At 37.9% G+C, this 20390-nt stretch overlaps 1 protein-coding gene across 2 annotated transcripts in view; it reads right to left on the bottom strand.

Annotated features, from left to right (window-relative positions):
* Nucleotides 1–2260: 2260 nt before the first annotated feature.
* The window catches only part of LOC149028529 (chloride channel protein CLC-d-like), a 52018-nt gene continuing 33888 nt past the window's right edge, over nucleotides 2261–20390 (bottom strand). For both annotated transcript variants that reach the window (XM_089137411.1, XM_089137418.1), the window contains 8 exons: nucleotides 10847–10978; nucleotides 10670–10747; nucleotides 10461–10516; nucleotides 10263–10349; nucleotides 10030–10186; nucleotides 9824–9925; nucleotides 9650–9741; nucleotides 2261–3009 (listed from right to left, as the gene is read on the bottom strand). In XM_089137411.1, the coding sequence (XP_088993537.1) occupies nucleotide 3009; nucleotides 9650–9741; nucleotides 9824–9925; nucleotides 10030–10186; nucleotides 10263–10349; nucleotides 10461–10516; nucleotides 10670–10747; nucleotides 10847–10978 (705 nt within the window). In that variant the 3' untranslated portion in view covers nucleotides 2261–3008. The remainder of the gene's footprint in view (nucleotides 3010–9649; nucleotides 9742–9823; nucleotides 9926–10029; nucleotides 10187–10262; nucleotides 10350–10460; nucleotides 10517–10669; nucleotides 10748–10846; nucleotides 10979–20390) is intronic.

The following is a 20390-nucleotide window of genomic DNA, read 5'->3' as shown; positions in this document are numbered from 1 at the left end:
CAATTAGGCCAAGTACAGGGGTGTTCTCATATCTTGGTTGACTGGCTTGGTCGACTGTCAGTCGACCAAGACTTGTTAACCACTGGGCAGAATTGAAAATCGGTTAGAAACTGGCCTTGCGGTGCTCCGATCGACATGAAATTTGGAGGGCAAGTTTACAACAATATGAGGATACTACACATTAAATTTCATGATGATCCAACGGTCCAATTAAAAATACCCAAATCGAAGTCTTATGTTCTATATGATAAATATCACAAATCGAAATGGAATTGGTTGGAATTGTAAAGAATGATGGGAATCAACTAAGTGAGTGGTAAGAATCAAATTAGAATAAAAAATTCATAGTAATCTAGACCTAACATGCATTTACATATCAGTTTTGAATCAAGACAAGGTTGAAATGAAAGGAATCAAGGTAATGCAATGTAAGTAATCCTAATTGAATCATAGCATAGCAAGAATGGGGTGATAATCATGGGATTGATTGGGGAAAGACTCATGGTTAAGTGTTTGCAAGGTTGCATCACTTCAACCATGATCTTAAGATCATAATTTGGTAGGAAATGAATAGATTAGAAGAAGAATAGAAGGAATCATACCTTGAGTTGATGATTGATGTGCAATACAAATGATTGGAGTCAAAGATCTTCCCAAACACCAAGAAGAGCACAAGAGAGTCTCCAACTTCGTGCTCTGGAGTGCAAATGATTAGCCTAGGTCCTCATTCACGAGTTCCAAAAAGATAGGGGCAAAATGGGAAGTGATTTTGTAAAAATTCGGATTCCATTACTGCTGGTCGACTGGCTGGTCAACTGTTAGTCGACCAAGTAGTCGATCAAGGCATGACTGCAACTTCAGGAGTGGATTTGGAAGGCCAGACAGATCCGAATTGAGTTGGGTCTTCTCCTACAAGTCAATTAACAAGTCTAGTTTCAAGAAATACCTTCGGATTGATCACGGGGGTCCAATAAGTGCTTCAACTAATTCAATCTTCATCGATGCGCAGATTTTCACTCAACACTGACAATGTGCTCAAGTAAGGGGCATCATTGTCAATGTCCATAGGCTCTGGATCAAGCATCGAATCTTCAATAATGCTCCTTACTTCAATGGGTGAGTCGTCCCGCTGACTCATTGTCTGTTTCCCTCAATTTTGACGATTCATTTGGACCTACCAACCTTCTTTCTTTGCATCAACCACCTCCATCCATTGAGCATTGTCTTTAGAAACCTCCACAATGTTGTGAGGGAGTGTCCTAACGGGGCTCCTAGCTATACAACCACAAACTATGTAGGGCCCACAAGTAAAAATAATAAAACAATTAAAAAAAATCCATCTCCCTAATCCTGTAGGCACCTTGTAATTTGTGGTCAATAGCCGTTGGATGAGCACAGATGGGGGAGATGATCCGGACTCGTTGTGAGGTTCGTTACGACTGTTACGTCCATAGCATTTGCATGGTCACATACCGGAGGTACCTAGTCATACACACACACCAAAAAAAAGATAAAAAGATGAGCCACTTTTATCTTCCACAAACACCTCCCCGGGAAGACCATAGTGACGAGCAGAATTGAGTTGTTCACGCCACATTTTCCTCCTGCCAACACGAATCGGTTTACCTTTCAGGCTAGCAACAATGCTCAAGGCCGGGAAGCGCACCCATAGAGGCATAAATTTTCATCCTTCTTGTGTAGGGAGATTCCAGGTACCCAAGGTCGTAAAATGCGAGGTTTGAAGCTACTGTGCAAGACCCTTATGCCATGATTTGTTTCATTGAGATAGTCTCTTGAAATTCAAATATGAAAATTCTTCTATCCATGCCGTAGACTTCCACGTAGCCAACATTGGACCACTTTGATTCGACGAATTTCTTCATCGCCATGAAGGAAGTTTTGGGTCCAAGAACATACCCAACCAAGGCTGATTCCGATCAACCTCTCTCGTGTGCAAGAAAAGCTGGATTATGGACACCTTCCTCAACTCCATTCGCCACTACCGGCGGGATAAAAGGGAGTTAGTCGTCTTCACCATCAACTGTTTGCCTTCCTCCAGAACAACCTTGCCCATGTCTTCATATGCTCATCACCCAAGTTGGCGGATAGTCGAGGCAAACCAGCAGCAGTTACTACGGGCCACCAATGCCTCCAGCCCAGCAGCCATGAAGCCTTGTTACCGTAAACCAGCAAAGGAAAATGAGAACCCCACAGACCCCCCCCCTCGGAGCTCCCCTCAAGTGGTCTAGAGTATTGCGAGATGACAAACTAACCACCATTGCTAGAGAGGATTCATTTACAAATTTCTTATTCATGGAAGATCTCTTAAGTCTTCACAAAGTAAACCATCGATGAATTTTGCGAAATAACAATTTACAGAAAAGCTCAGCATCCCAACAATCAAATGTGAGGAGCAAGCTTAACTCTTTCGATATCAATATCAATATCAATGGATCTCAAAATAATACAGAAACTTGAAAATGAAGGTTACGAATTTTCACCTCCCAAGCTCCAAGAACTGAGCAGACTTGAGCTAATCTTTTGCCCTGCTCTCTCTCTCTCATTCCAATTTCAATCAACAAAAGCTCCTTGTGAATTCACTTCTATCTTCAAGTCACTGGTATGAGTATAATGAAAGCTAGTGTATACCATGGTTTTCATGCATTTCCTCTTCCACCCACTTACCCAAAAAAAAAAAAAAGACGGGAAAAGTGAAGGTCTCGCACCATGATTTCCTTTTTCATTCAACTCTGCCCTACCTAGACATCTGTGCTGCCCTGCAGCTGCTGTTTGTTGACTAGATAAAATACATGATCATATGTAATCAAAGCCCCCAGCAATCAAAATGGGGAAGGAACCGATAGTAGAACGACTGGAACTTGAATAAATAACAATGAATAAGGTACATATGGTGTCTCTGATCATCAGTCTTGGACCAGAAAACCATCAAGAAGTGGATGCTCTACATCTGAATCCCTTCCAAGCACTCCTCTGTCATGTTGACGTGGTCTGCCAAAGAAAATAAAAGCAAGCATCAAGCAGTTAGAATGGCCTACATAAAGGAAACAGTACATCAACGGAATTCAGAAGGAGAAACATATGATGTCCTCAACAACCGGCAAGTTCCTGCTACTGATAAGATGATGTCCAAGAAAATGCACATGGTAAATGCTGATAGAACATGATTTATGTCTCAGAATTCTGATGAAAAATACAAGAAATAACTGCTAAATTGCTCACAAGAGTCACAACTACTACTTGTTAAGTCACATAACCGGGATACATCATGGCACAAAGTCATGAGTGCTGCATGACTTTTGCAATATTACTCAAATATATGTTTCTGAATAAGAAATCAACAAGGGATACTTCCATGAACAACGTTCCAAAATAATACCTTCTTAACTTCTCTAGGGTTATTGCAACAGATATACTTGACTTATTTTGCCCACTCATAGCAAGTGATGGTTACATCAAAATGTTGAAATAAAAGAAAATTCTGTTCGTATCAAGTTCATTGAGAAAAGAAAGCAATGCAGCCATGATGACAAAACAGCTGAATGAAGAAAAAATTGGCAACACTACTTTTGCATCACCAAAGGAAAAGCCACAACTTCCATATGCGTCCCTATCACCATGCTTGGCTAATTCATCATTGAGAGAATGGGAAAACCTGGTTGTGCACTGCATTAGTTCAAGGAAGAGCAAAGACAGACAAAACATTGCAATCATGATAACAAAGTTAAAGAATTAGGCAACACTACTCTTTTTTTGACTAATTTACATGGCCTTACCTGAGAGGGAGTCATCAGATGGCAGAAGCAGAGAGAAAAATAAAAAAATGACTAATTGACTTCAAATGTGATGGACATGTATTCCTGAATAATTCCTTTGCAGAGGCCAGCAGTATCATTGAACCAACAACAACAATAAGCCTTGTCCCAACTAAATGGGGTCGGCTACATGGATTCTTGCCTTCCAATCAGTTCTATTTGAGGTCATGCTAGATACAAGGCCTCAGCCATGCATATCTTTCCTCACCACTTCTCTTAAGGTTATCTCAGGTATGCTCGTAGCTCTTCTAATTCCTTCAATTTGATATATCACTTTTCCATACAGGGGCATTTATAGGTTTCTGTTGAACGTGGTTGTGCCACCTCAAACGACTTTCTCGAAGCTTATCACATATTGAAGCAACTCCTTGACCAACTCTAATATAATCATTCATTATATCATCCTTCCTAGTTTTGCCACTCATCCATCTTAACATCCTCATTTTTGCTACACTAAGTTTATCTATATGATTCTTTTTAACAGCCCAACACTCTGCACCATACATCATAGTTGGTCGAACGAATGGTCCTATAGAATTTTCCTTTAAGCTTTAATGGAATACGTCAATCACACAAGACCCTAGACACATCTCTCCACTTCATTCACCCTATTTTAATTCTTGGGAAACATCATTCTTCTATATCACCTCTTTTGTTTATGATTGAACACAAGTACTTAAAACAATCACCACCTCATCGTCAAGTTTCACCACCTCATCGTGTACCCGATCCTGGCTAAAGTTACAAACTAGATTAATTGTCTTCGTTCTACTTAGTTTAAAGGCTCTTAATTCTAAAGTTGCTCTCCATGTTCTAACTTGGTATTGATCCCCACTTGAGTCCCATCTATCAACACAATATCATCAGCAAAAAGCATACACCAAGGGACCTCGTCTTGAATGTCTTTGGTTAATTCATCCATTACAAGTGCAAATAAATATGGGCTTAAAGTCAATTATTGATGTAGCCAAACTATAATTGGGAATTCATTACTTTGTCCCCCCCACTGTTCTTACACTTGTCATTGAACCATTATACATATCCTTGATTATGTCTACATATTTACTTGCAACACTTCTTTTCTCTCGTACTTGCCAAATTAACACTCTAGGAACTCTATCATAAGCTTTTTCTAAGTCAATAAATACCATATGAAGGTCTTTCCTACACTCTCTATACCTTTCCATAAGTCTCCTAATTAGGTAAATAGCCTCTGTTGTAGATCTTTCTGGCATAAATGCAAATGGGTTCTCTATAATTGTGGTTAAGTGTCTCAAATGGGTTTCAATTACTCTTTCCCAAATTTCATAGTATGGCTCATCAGTTTAATGCCCCCATAGTTATTACAGCTTTGAGTATCTCCTTTATCTTTGTAAATTGGAACCACGATGCTTCTCCTCCATTCATCTGGCATTTTTCTTATGCTCATAAACTTATTAAACAACTTAGTCAACCAAACTAGCCTGTGGGTTCCTAAGTTTTTCTATACTTCTATTGGGATTTCATCAAGACCTTATGTCTTGCCTAGTTTCATCATCCTTGGTGTTTCTTTTACTTCGAATATCAAAATTATCATTGAACCAACATTGCCTAAAATTGGGACTCAAGACCAAGGATAGCTCCTGTTATGACAATCTGATAAAAATCATGGAGAGTCCTTGGCATGAATGAAGCCCTAAGAGCCTAAGACTAATCTAGAATGAAGATTGCACAACAAAACCATGGAAAATAGGTTATTGACACAACAAGAGAAAGTATAGTTTTCTGTTGCCCTCTGCAACGTAAGTATCAAGTTAAAACTAACCTCCCTCGAAAAAGCCTTATATTTATTACATCCATGAATCTCAATAAGCATAGCTGAACTTGACAGTCAAAAAGTGTGGAGGGCACCAAATAAGATTCAAAGGGAAACATTCTACCAAGGAGTATGAAGAAAATTTAAAATCAGGTAAAGCCTTAAAACATCCATCATACAACAACTTCCTCAAGTTAAAATTCCCTTAGTAATAGGTCTTTCATTTCTAACTTACTAGCCGAGTAAAAAGTGGAAATGAGAACAACAGAAAGAGAGGCTCAACTAATCCCAGAAAGATTGGTCTGGACTCTTGATACCAACACTCTCATTCATTCCATTTTCGGATTCAGTTATTATATCCCGTAATGTAGCAAAGCCCCTAAGAATCTTCCAAGAAATATGTCACATCCTATGACTGTATATCTTTGAAGCCATAATCATCAACTCCTTTGGATTGACTGGACAATCTCCCATGAAAAATATTTCTATCCTCTCCTCACCAGGCTTCTAGAAAAGGTTAAAATCATTTGGTTCACTTCAATAGGATACCCCTATTCCCTTTCAGTAAATAACACGAACCTTAAAATCAGCCATATAAAATATAGGGAGATTAGGGAACATGGGCTGACCATCCTACCTCAGTTACTTAACCACTACAATTGCAAAAAAAGGCTAGTGATAAAAAAAACTATTGAAAAAAGAAATGAAATAAAGATGTATAATGCTCTCCAAACAGCCATTATAGCCAAGATATCCATAAGATATAATTTTTCTAAAGCCTTCTAAACTTAAAGTCTTCAGATTAACTATTTAACCCAAAAAAAAAAGACTTAGGGTCCATGGATAACAAGGGACAACACCAACATACCCAAACTTGAGAAATCACAAGATTAATGGTATTAAACTTGCAGAGGCTCTCAAAATTAATAAATTATCGATCAATCACAAGCTAGTTGAGTACATTGTCATATTTGTATAAAGCAGACCTTCTGAAAAAATTAAGCCATAATATGTATCTCTTACAGTATGCAAAGTCATAAGTTCTGCTTTTTCTCTTCAAGTAAGGAGAGTATTGTCCATGACTATTTTTTTGGCATGAAATATTGACCATGACTGCGAGGACTAGAAAAGCTTGTGTTAGAAAACAAGCATTAAATAATCAAAACAACAGCTGAACTAGAACAAAGAAAAGAGAGAAGAAGAAGAAGAAGAGAAGAGAGATGAAGAACAAGTAGAAGAGACCTGTGATTCTTGCTTAAGAGTCTAGAATCACAGAGCCCTTTTATTTATAGCTTCTAATGAATCTAATACAACTTGAGAGACAAGTAATTGTCCTCTAGAAAAAGGAAACAAAAAAATTACAACTTTAGTAACTTCCTAGCTCTTAAAATAGAAAGTTCTGAAAATAGAAACTACCACCAAAATATAAACTATGCTTTCTAAAAACTCCCAAAACTTGTGTAGCAAGACTCCAACATTAGAAATAGAAAGTAGAATAACATCAATAGCATAATATTGTTCACGTAAACAGTACAAACAAAGTTACTGTTCACGTGAACAGTACCGTGAACAGTAAAAACAGATTTTTTACTGTTCACGTGAATAGTGTCATGAACAGTAAATAGCCCAAGTGTATATACTTCAACAGCTTGTAAAGCTTACATTTTGAGAGGTGGTACCTTCCCATTGGGGTTCGATTTCTGTTGCTGCAGAGAGAGATCTCCTATGTTTTGTTTACTGTTACTGGTTCACAAACAGCATCTAAAACAGAGGTTCATGAAAGAAGAAGAATGATGGGGAAGGGGAGGATGTTTGCTCTGATTATAGATGGTGCAGACCTGGAATTGGCCTGCTATGGTGGGCTTTCATGGGAGGGGAATTAGAAGAATAGGAAGAGGAAGAAGTGGGTAGTAGAGGCACAGGAAGGAAGTCTCACAATCAAATAACACTCACACTTGGTTATCTCTCAGTACCTTCTCTTCAACCTGAAACTGCATCCTAATACAAGTTATGTAAAAGAAGAAACATAATCCTGGTTGAAATATGAAACTAAACACAATTCAGATCAAATACTAACTGACTCCTACATGGGAATATTAAAACAATTAAAAGACTAAAATTTAAAACTAAACCAATTTATTTAATAAAGTCCAACTCTTGTTGGACCAAATCTCATTGGACTGGTTCTCTTTTGGTTGGACCGAAACCAGTTGAATCAATCTATTGATATTGCATCCGTTAGTATATGTTTATTATAACATGAAGTCGAAGATAAAATAATTGGAGATGTAGATAAAAGGGGATCGAGTAGATGTGAACCCAATCAACCTTGGTTGCTTCCTTAATGAAGACCCAGTTAAGCATGTATAGCTGACATCTATAATGTGTTGGTGATGGATCAACTAACTGAGGGATTGCTAGTACACCAACCTTGATCCAATCATAGAAAGCATCATTAGACAGCTTGACAAAGATGAAACACAAGCACCATCATATTCACAAGATCCTAATGTGATGTTAAAGAAAGAGGATATTGATGAGAGTTTGATTAAGAGCACAAGGTTATGTCACAAATATGGAAAACTTCAGCAAAGTTAATATGGCAGTGATGATTGGTGATGGTGATGGAGGCATTGGTGGCAATGGTGGCGGTGGTGTGTATGATGTCACTAGACCTGCTGGTGGTAGTGACGGTGGTGGACCTTCTGGTGTTGATTGGATGCAATTCACATGTGAAGCAAGGTTACACATGCAACCCAAGATTATGATCATGCTATTAGGACATGCAAGAAAAAGAGTAAGTGCTCCCAACCCGGCCATGTGGGATGATATGAGTGGAATGGGGGTCACTTACTTTGAGTTCAAATCATGGATGTCAAGGCGGCAAGAGAGATTGGGGCTCCGCCTAGGCCATAAAGCGGTGCCTAGGTGGCAATAAGGCCACCAAAGCGGTTGGGTCAAAAATTTTCAATACAACTACTTTCTATAATAAGATAAAAAAAATATTCAATAGTCTCATTCATCCCAAAAAAAAAGCATTCAAGAATCATAATTATGAAAAATTATTAAAAAAAAAACACAAACATAAATTCATCTCATCAAACCATGGTTGTCAAAGCGTCCGCCTAGGCATTTACTGATTCATTGATTCTTGATGTTGAGTATGGCTTATGCTTCACATTCTTTTGCCAACGGGCATAGGGGCCCTGGCCGGGGTGTGGGGGCAGCATCCCCAGAGCAAAAAATAGGTTCTATGTCACTTTGGGCTTTGGAGTTTCTTTGCAAATTAGGTGTCAATTAAGCGGTTCAAAACAAAGTGGTTGAAAAACTGCTTTGCCGCCTAGGCGGACGGATTGACAACCATGGTTCAGATGGTGTGGTGTTCCCTCAAGCCATGGTTTGAACCCACTATCCATAATAGTGATTCTTCCAATTACGGAAATTATTATGCTTATGGATATGGTGAGGCACAACCACAAGTTAGCAGTGTACCAAATTGGCTACTCTAGAGCAGTACACGAGATTCTCCTGTGAATGAGAATCAAACTTCCATCAATTCTATAACTGGGGTCAATAATATATGAATGTTCAAAAAGTACACAACATCCTCTTGGTGTCTCTTCAAGAAGATTTAACATATGGCTTTGAACTTCCACAACAGTCTTCATGAGATTAGAAGCAGTAATGCATGTAAGAAACCTCAGGTTTGATAACTTACATCAGTTGCATACTTACTAGTTTAACGAGCATATGTTAAATACATAGTATTCTTCTTCTTAACAATTCATGCATGTTTAAATGACTGTTTATTGGCTATACCTCTATTGTTTTCTGTTCAAATTGGACCATTTCCATCTTATTCTGCACCCGTTGATATGTATCAACGATATGATATGATACACAATGAAAAGTCTCTTAAAATCACCGAACTGATATATAATAGTTTAAAAGCATAATAGTACATGATAATTTGAGATATATCCGACATAACATGAGTAGCAAAGATACTGAAGAGATATACCATTGGTCCACAGTGGCTGGATCCTCTTTTTGAGTAATATCAGACCTTACACTAGTTGATTGGAGCTCCATAGTGGCTGGATCTTCTTTTTCCTACAAACCGCCAGTAAACTTCATCAAGCACAATGGACGATATTGTGCGAGAACAGAGAATAAGAATTTTCAGGTTAGGTACCTCAATTAACAAATCTTTTCTAGTAATCAGACCAATAACTTGAGAAGGGCGAGGGATAACAAATATGTGTCTCAATCCCAGTTGGCGGAACAGATTATACACCTGTACCACCGATAACAGGTGAGAATAGAAATGTCTATAATTGTAGTGGCAATAGCAATCAAATAAAGAGCAAATTATTTGTTAAATGCATGGGAGATGCTCACCTTTGTCAAAGACATATCTTCAGGGACAATGTATGGGCAGGGGTTCAGAAAAGGAGCAAGATCTATGTGCATTTCCAATTCATCAGGACTTAGATGAATCTTATCTAGGGACATTCTTTTACTGGAGACAGGTTTCATAAATTCGCTGGTGCCACACCTGTGGAATTTGGCTAATTCATTGACCTCTGGAACTGAACAAGGCAGGACTAAGATTAATATGAACCACCGCATACCTGTTTGGCATGGATCCACCTCTTATATCACATGGAAAAGGGCTATGCTGGAAATCAACTTTAAACTGAAGAAGTATGAATAAATGACTGCATCAAAAACCAATTGCCCATGCTCAGTGTTATTCAAAAAATGCAAAAATTTGTGGGCATATATTTGATCAATGACAAATCCAACAAATTAATAGCAGCAATTTCTACCTACGAAGTATGAGACCAATAATGAGTGTCTCTCCATTCCCTGGTCGATCTACTACCTAGATTCAATGTTACAAGAAACATAAGCAAGTTAACTGAGATCAGACAAATAATTTTGATATAGGTTGACATGTCTATGTGTCACTGATGCAGTCTCTGTGTGTGTGTGTGTGTGTGTAATTTGTGATATGTAAAGAACATGTGTAACTCACAGGAAAGCCATTATGCTTGCTGCTTCTCAAGATGGAAACTACATCAGCAACTTTGACAACACGAGGGAAGTACACAACCTATCAAACAAGAAGTGAAACTAGCTGTAAGTGGGAAAGCAGAATAACAGGAAGATTGAAGAACAAGGAGCAATCTGAAAGCATTCTTATGGAACTGACCTTTTGATTCCTGCAGGCTTCCTTTGCTGTCATTCTCCACATATGGTGTTTAGGTCTTGATTCGAGTAAAGGAATATCCCTCATTCGAGCTTGCATTTCGTACAAACCTTCATTGAAAGCATCACCAACAGCCTGTTATAGAAAAAGATTGCATAATCAGCTGAGTAGATTTCCTAGAAGAAACATACCACATCTTAAAAGCATATTTCCAGGTTTGGATGAAACCAGGCACGGAACCAAAATACTTGGCGAAACTGTTTCGGTTAGTGGTTGATTTCAAGTGGGGTTTTGTATCCACCAAATTTCTACACTCTTCACCAACCCTTTCAAACAAAGTTGGGCGTACCCATCCAAAAAGGTATGACTAGCAAATATATCTTTCAAATAATCACATTACAGTCTCCCACATGGAACATCTTTAACTTGATCTCTAGTTTACTTCTGATGATAGAGCCATCAAGTAGTACACATGAAAACCTTTCCATAGGTAGTTGTGTCCAATTCAAACAACTAGATTAGGATTTAGGAGAGGTCACTCATGGAAGTTTTTCAAAAAAGAAAAAAAGGTATTCAAGTCTATAAGAACTTACCAGCAAACCAGGCATTTCACCAGCTAGAATTTCCCTCTTTTCTCTGGTGTGTAGCCAAATCCCCTAGTAAAAGGGTCATTTTCTGGTGAGAATCAGGCTTACTTTGGCAAAAATATCACTTCTTCGCTTACCTGTGAATTTCCACCCCTTCAATGCCTATAAATAGAAGGCCAGAAGAAGAAAAGAAAAAGGGAACGACAAACGGTATGAGAAAGAGTGATGTGAACCAGGATCTAGGGTTTAATGATTGATACAAGCCCTAGGTCAAAGTCCCCCTCATGATCCTCTTCAAGTGAATCAGCAGCTATCTAGGGTCTGCAATACCCTACGGATGACGGAATTGGGCTGGGTAGGGGGTTCTAGAGCTGGGAACGCGGTAGGTTAGGTTCTACTAGGGTGTAGAAGTTTGGGCTATCCAATCCAACTGAAACCTTGCTAGGGTTTAGGACATTAGTGTTTCTTAAATTCTAGGGTTTCTAGGGTTTGAACTAGGGGTGGGGTCGGGTGTTTCTTGGGGTTGAGGAAAGGTGATCCTAGAAGAGTTGAAGAGAATTAGGAATTTGAAATTTTAGGGTTTTGGGGTTTCTAATGAAGAGGATGAAGAGTAGGGATTTCTAGGGTTCGGGGGAAGGGAGGGGCTGAATTGAGAATCAAAGGTTGGTAGGGGGAGGGGAGTCTAGTTCGGGTATTGGTTAAGGGAAACCGAGGGTTTTAGATTAGGTAAAATTTCTTATTTTGATTTTTCTGGAAAATTCTAAGCTGCTGCAAGCTAAAGGAAGAAGAAGAAGAAGGAAAAGAAGAGAGGGACTGGGATTGATAACCTAGGGTCGGGGAAGGGAGGGGGTTAAGGGATTAGATCTGAGGGAGGGGATAGGGGGCTGCTGCACAGTAGGGAAGGGGGAGGGATGATTTACGATGGGGGAGGCTGGTCTTACTGGTTGTAGGGTAGGGTTTGGGGATGGGGATGGAGCTTGCGGATGGGAGAGAAGGAAGAGAGAAGGCTAGGGTCTGGGTTGGGTTTAATGTACTTAATAGTGGAGGAAGATGGAAGCTGGAATTCTACAAATCTGCAGAAAACTCCCTTAAACAGTAGCTACAGCCTACAAGTCCCCCTCTATGGAACCCATGACTCCAACTTTTTCTCCCTCAAAAGTCAATTTCATTCAATACCCATAATCTGAATTTTAACAACCTAGAGAGGCTTATTTATAGCCTTCAGAAGGAACTCACACTAGGACTCAACTTCAGGGGGAAAAATCAAAAATCAAAAATCAAAAATCAAACTAGGACTCCTACTTTGATTAAAGACTCATACTCATACAAGGACTCTTTCATATCTTACCCTAAAAGGATCCAAATTGAAAAACAAAAGTAGGTATGGAATCCTTGTAGGAAGTAGACTGCAACTAGGGGCTCCCCTTACTACTTCGGAATCCCAACCTAACTGACACTTCAATAACTAGACAAATAGTTTCAAATTCAAAAATAAATGTAGATCTAGGGTTCCACAAACATATTGGACCTAATGAAATTGTATGTTGATTCAACTGAAAAATTACAAAATTACCAAAATACCCTGGTCGTACCAAAGGGCCATAGGATATGGTGCTATCACCCTAGGCTCTATTGTGGCTTTGATTCTGGTTCACATCAAAGAGGGTTCCAGGGAATAACACCTAGAAATGACCAAAATATGCCCAAGTCAAATTCTGCAAGAATTATTATAGAGGCACCAAAACTCCATCCAACTCACTAAGCTAGGTCCTCTAGGCCAGATAGATAGTTTCCCAAAATCCCCTCTATATGCTACTGTTGTAATCAAGGTCTAAAGTGTTGCATATTGGTTGGATAATTTTAAGAGATGTTTTGTTTGTATCATATCATCTTGCAGATACATATTAGGTGCAAAATTACATGGAAATGAACAAATTTAAACAAAAAATAATAGATACAGACAATAGTCACTAACATGCAAAAACACTAAAAAGAAAAATATTATACATTTAAGACAAATGTGCTAAACTGAGGTTGTTGTTAGCTATCAAAGATGAAGCTCCTTATCTATATTGCTGCTTCTAATACCATGAAGAGTTTTGGGGAGGTTCAAAGCCATATCGAAACTCTTCTTTATGTTTATGTTCTACATTTGCTTTTCATGAGGGGTTCTTGATTAGACTTAATCCCTAAATAAATTTCTGACTAAGAACACCTTTAATTTTAAATATATTTACTTCTCATATTCTTGTATTTTATAGCAAGCAGAATAAGCTTCTCTGGTTAAATATTTAGGGTGGTTGATGCCACCTACAATTTCTATTTGATCTAAACAGATGATGCAATAATTGAAAACCTAGAAACATAAGGTATTATCCACTAATTAAATGGTTTACACATTTGATAAGTTCCCACATCATAGTATCCAATGATGTTTGGTGCTCCATGACATACCATGTGTTGGGACAAGGGTAGATTGATGTGATAAGAGAGTTTCAAATAAATACAATCTAATCTACCTAATTTGTAAAAAAAATTCTGACAGTGAAAAATAGAAGTGAATGACAAGTCTAATCCAACCCAAATGTGAAGCTTGTTTTCCATATTTGTTATGAGAAACATAACCAAAAAAACTAGGATTTCAAGTTAGCAGATACATGTTGACACATGCTAATACATGTCAATACGGTTTATTATGTACCGTGACATTCTGGAATTTCCCATTTTTACTAAGAAATACATATTGACATGTATTGGCTGATATATATTGTGAAAGATATTAAGGTACAATCTAATTTTTCTATTAAACAATATGCTTATATTGCAATGTATCTACTGTATTGTCTGTTGTATCATATTGTATTGCACCATGTGTCAACATGTGTTGCCTCCATGACTTGCCATATCAAGACATCAGCCCATCTTGTCTTGACTTAGCCGATACTTTAAACCCTCCTTATAGTGTTAGAACTGTTGTAAATATGACTATAGGAGTTTTCTTAAAATCACTTGTTTATGTCATTAAATTTCAATTTGAATTTTTAAAATGATAATATGATTTTTCTTCATAAGTGAAATTTATACCTAAAATGATGATATATTTATATATTCCAATGTAATACCTAAATGAAAACACACTCTCTGGTTAATATTCAGACCCAAAGAAATCTTTATGGGAAATCCTATTAGACACATAGTTATTGTCAACGGATTCCTTTAACCAATATAATGAGTGAGATAACTCTTGAAACGCCCGACCTAACTCGAACAAGCTTCCTCTCTATCGACAAAGAAGGCTAACGAAAAAGTAATCTTTTGCCATAGGTTCATGATCAAGGTACAACAACAAGAAGCCTTGTCCCAACTGAATGGAGTTGGATACATGGATCCCTACCTTCCAATCAGCTCTATTTGATGGCATACTACATACAAGGCCAAAGCAAAGCATATCTTTTCTCAACACTTCTCATAAGGTTATTTAGGTCTACTCCTAACTCTTCTAGTTCATCTGATCTGGACAAAATCACTTCTCCATATAAGGGTATTTAAAAGGCCTCCGTTGAACGTGGTTGTGCCACCTTAACTGACGTTCTTGTAGCCTATCATTTATCGGAGCTACTACAAGCCAACTCTCATATATCCTTCCTAGTTTCGCCACTTATCCATCTTAGCATCCTCATTTCTACTACATTGAGTTTATTTATATGATGCTTCTTCACAAGCCAACACTCCACCATACAACATAGTTGGTCGTGCAACGGGCCTAGAGAATTTTCCTTTGAACATCAAAGGAATACATTGATCACACAAAACCTTGGACACACCCCTCCACTTAATCCACTCTACTTTAATTATTCGGGAAATGTCATCCTTTATACAACCTTCTTCATTTATGATTGATATAAAGGTACCTAAATTAAATGCTCTATGGAGCTCCTTCTCATAAAGTTTCACCACCTCATCACCCGTCCAATCAAGACCAAAGTTACACATTTGATATTCCATCTTAATTTTACTTAGTATAAAGCCTCTTGATTCCAAAGTTGCTCTCCATGACTTTAATTTGGTGTCAATCTCTGCTTATGTCTCATCTACAAAAACAATATCATCAACAAAAAGCATATACCGAGAAACCTCATCTTGAATGTCATTGGTTAAATCATCCATTATAAGTGCAAACTAGTATGGGCTTAAACCTGATCGTTAATATAGCCCAAGTGTAATTGGGAATTCACCACCTTGTCCCTCCACCATTCTTATACTTGTCACTAAACCATCATACATATCTTTAACTATGTCTACATATCTACTTGCAACATTTCTCTTCTCTAGTACTTCCCAAATTAACTCTCTAGGGACTCTATCATAGGCCTTTTTTAGGTGAATAAAAATTATATGGATATCCTTTTTGAACTCTCTATACCTTTCCATAATTCTCCTAATAAGGTAAATATCTTATTTTATGGATCTTCCCATCTTAAAACCATATTGGTTCTCTATTATAGTAGTTTCTTGTCTCAAATAGGTTTCAATTACTCTCCCGTAATTTGGTAGTAGGAGTCATCAATTTTATGCCTCTATAGTTAAAAACAGCTTTGGGGCCACAATGCTTCTCATTTATTCATCCAGCATTTTCCTTGTAATTATAATCTTATTAAACAACTTAGTTAGCCAAGCTAGCCCATGGGTTCCTAAGCTCTTCACTTTCATTAGGTTTTCATCAGGACATTATGCCTTGCCTATTTTCATCTTCCTTAGGGCTTCTTTTACTATGGACATTGTAATTCTCTGTATATATGTTTGAAAATTGGTGCCATGGCGAATAGTTTATTTTCAAGTAAAAAGATACTTGAAGTATATTTGTTTATAGGCTAGAGAAATAGACTTCTTGTTTCTTCTTGATGTCCTCATCACGTACTAGTTCTTTACCATCTTCGTTTTTTATACATCTAACATGGTCAAAATCTCTACTCTTCTTACCCCTCATTTTAGCCATCTTATAAATAGCTTTTTCCCCTTCATTGTGCTTCCCTTATTATATGTATCTTCATATTCTTCTCCCTTGCTTTTCCAATAAGTTCCTTACCTTCATTTCTATCCAACTCATTCCTTTGTAGGATCTCACATCCCTAATCATTTTCCATGTTTTAAAGCTAGTTTTCTTATTCTCAATAGCTGCTTGAACCTCACCATTCACCAAGTCTCTCTATTGGATCATCTATGACATCTCTAGCCACCTTCCTAATATGTGTCCCAACTCATTCCACATCGTATTAGTGCCCCCCTGAAATTACCACTTTCCTTGTTTTACTGCTTCATTAGTGAAAGACTTCAACCGATCTCCTTTAAGCTCCACCACCTTATAGTTAACCTCACAATCGACACTTCATTAGGTGGTCTACCCACTTGTTTGAACTCTCTCTGAGTATTTTCATATCTTTCCTAATCTCACACTCATCTTCAGAATTAATCATTGCGGGAAACAAGTTATTTCCATGTCAGGCAGAGTGCCCGCTGCCAGCTTGGGTTTAATGAACTGCAAGTCTAGTCAGGTCGGCCCTATTTTGTTCCTTTCAGCTGGATTTTCTTATCCAATTTCTCCAATCCAACTGAACCACTCCCCCAGGACGAGAAGTAGCAAAGCAGCTACCATTTTTTCAGGATTCAGCAGAGAAAGAACATCAAGATATTAAATGGACCCTCGAATAGACCAGTCACTGACGGAAATAACTGATCAGACAAATAATGGTCTAACTTCTTAAATATAATCAAACTCAAACCAGCATAACTTTAGCACCTTCATTGGGACAATGACAAAGGCGCCCTAATCACACCAAGGACAATAATTGTGACCCCATGGGTCCTCCCTAAGTTGACTCTAGAAGGAGACGAATATGAGATAAAAAGGAATCCTCCCCAGTGATGCAGTACGATTAGAGATGGAGCTCCTATCGCATGACTTCTTTTTCTCAGCCTGTATTCTGGATGTAATGAAATCCATCAAACCAGCCTATCTTGGCTCAACTTTTAGCTTAACCGACTTATATTTGAGGAATTTGTTTGACATCAATATAGCTCATTCAAAGAGAAATAATTTCTTAGAACTATCAGCTAATGGATTGCCGATTTTGAGGAAAGAACAGCTGATGATGTGGGCCCACAGCCAGCTTGCTCATGATCAAAAAGATTGAAGATGTTTGGTGAAAGAAAGAAACTTACTTAGTGTTCACTTTACAATACCTAGAACAATGATCAAGTGAGATCTTGTTAGATATTTTAGATTTTATTAGTATCTTATTGGCATTATTAAGTAGATGCTAGATTTGGGTAGGATACTTGGGAATAGTTTAGTTGGGTTTAAGCTGCTAAGAGTCCTAGATAGGAAAAAGATTGAGAAGCTACAATTTTCCTTGAGGGGATATGTTCATTCCTTAACCTGAGAACTTCACATAAGTTTAAGTGGCTCTAAGATAAGTTTGACGGGTGCAGCTCTCCAAATTCCCATCTCAACATACTTTAGTTTGGTGACTATTTAGGGTTTCTTTAATAAGAAGATGGGTTAAATATTCTTCCTTAGGTTTTCGGGGTCTGCTCCATGATAGCTCATGTGATTGGATCTTACTCAATACAGGACTTAGGACGATACAACCATTGCATTTGCTAAACAATTTGCATACAACATAAAGATCACTGTAGAGATGGACACCTTAAGGCAAGACTTCGGAGAAAGTTTTTCTTTCTTCATCACAAGATATAGAGATATGGTCGCAGGGATGAGAGTATGCCCCTCACAGCGTGAACAGGTTGACATGATTGTCCGAAACCTTCACAACCTCCAATACTTCCAGGATCTTGTATCTTCCAGTGACCAGCTCCTTTATTGGTGCTGGAAGAAGGATCAAAGGTAGGCTCTCACATCCACCCAGAAGTGGGAAGAACACAGAGTAAGGGTAAGAGTTGCAACCCTAAATTTAGTGTGATGATCACCATTCACCAGCCAGCTGCACCTAATTCAACTGTGCCACCACCTTGGCAGATAACCTCTTGTACATCCAATCTTCATCATACAACCAAGACCATTACTATCAAGTAGTGTGCAACAATTCACCAAGTTGGGGATGTCCACAAGAATGATATATTCCAAGCTGTAAAGGACTGGGCTCTTGGACATAGTTCACCATGAATAATTGATGAGGACATCAGTGAGCAGTTCCGAGTTTACCGGCGACGCCGACATAGAGATCATCCCACGACAGAATCTATGTGGATGGATGATGAGTTCGGAGGTTATCGGATTGCTAGGATCCTATGGTTCGATGAGAAACATTGCTCATAAGCAGTTTGTCATGTTATTTTCCTTAGTCTTAGTGGGTTGGGTAGTAGTTTACTATTGGAATATTTTAATTTCATGTTTGAGTCTTTATGGGCTGGGCCTAGAGTTTATTTGGGCCCAATTTTGAATTATTTTGAGTTTGGGTTATATTTACAACTTAAGTTGGGGTTATTTTGGGAATTAAACATGTAGGGTTGTGAGGGATCAATTTTTTTTATTTAAACCTTGTATCAAAATCGTTTTTGGCAATTAAGGAATGAAAGAAAAGAATTAGAAAAAGCTCACGCTGCTCTCTCTCTCTCTTGGCTGTAATGGTTCTTTCCCCTCTCTCCAGGTAAGCTCTCTCTCCTCCTTTCACCCTTGTTTCCCACTAGAAAACTTCCCCTTGCTCTCCTTTACAAAGATCTACTCTCTTTTTTCTCAAAAAATACCTAGTTTCTTTCCTAGAAATCTTCTTCTTCTTCTTCCCCAAACCCCACGGTTCTGCTTTTCTTACAGAAAAAGGAAAAAAAAACCTTCTTTTCTTTTCTTCCCTCTTTGTTAGTCTAGTTGTCTTTGGTTAGTCTCCCTTCCCTTCTCTTTGTTTCTTTTCTTTCTCTCCCTCTCTCTTATCACCTACTCTCTTTCCTAGGATACGCCATTACTTCAAAATATTATTTTCTCCTTTCCTAGGATTCCCCACTACTTCAAAATATTTTTATTTCTCTTATTTCTGTTCCTAGATGCTTAGATGCTTTCTAACCCCTGTTTGCAGCCAGGATCAGCAGGTAATATTTTCTCTCCCAAAATATTTCTCATTTATTCTTTGGCAGTAGTTTTGTTTAAAACAAAAACTTCCCAAGACTCCCTTACATTGTTAGTTGTTGAATTCCTTGTTAGAAGTCTAATATTGACTAGGACAGCTCTATTTTTCTTTAAGTTTCTTAATACCCTTGCATTCAATTTAGTGTTATGGTGCCAAGATCCCCATCCCCTTGTTTCCCTATTGATTCTTGTTTAGTTGTGCTTACCAGTAAGACTTATTGTGTTTATTTCTCTACTTTAGCTGTCTTACATGCATAACTAATCAGATTTCAAGTGTTGCAAATTCCTTTCTTTACTATCTGTCAAGAATAGGTGTTTAATTCTAAGAGTCTAGTAGCCCACTTTGTAGGTCCCCTAGTTTCTAGGGTTTCTCCTACATCAATAATACCTTCACTAATACTGTCAAGTACCACCTACAAATCAGGCATTCCACCAATGGGTGCATAACTCTTAGACGTGCAATCCAAGATCTTCTTTTTTGGTAATCAATCCAAGATCTCCTGAGACTGGAAAGAATAACGAGCTGAATCAGTTTCAAAGCCAACTGGCCAATTTCGGTTATGAAATGGTAGGATACTTTAGCTTAGGCCTATCAATCATAGTGGAACCCTCAGTTTTTTAAAAAAGTAAGAGAATGGCCACAGTGGAAGTTTGACTTCAAATCTTATGTTCGTAATATACATTGTAATTTGCTGTAAGCATTACCTTATATTGGCCTATTCCACACAATTTTAGTACCAGAACACACATCAAGTTAATTAACTAGTAAAAATATACATTAAGAGTATTCATCCCAAAAATTTTTCTAAAAATAAGCATTAAG

This window comes from Hakea prostrata, chromosome 1 (genome assembly GCF_041222555.1).
Source record: "Hakea prostrata isolate BN-2017 chromosome 1, UWA_Hpros_2, whole genome shotgun sequence".
NCBI classification, from domain to species: Eukaryota; Viridiplantae; Streptophyta; class Magnoliopsida; order Proteales; family Proteaceae; genus Hakea; species Hakea prostrata.
This window is presented reverse-complemented; position numbering and strand designations above follow the sequence as displayed.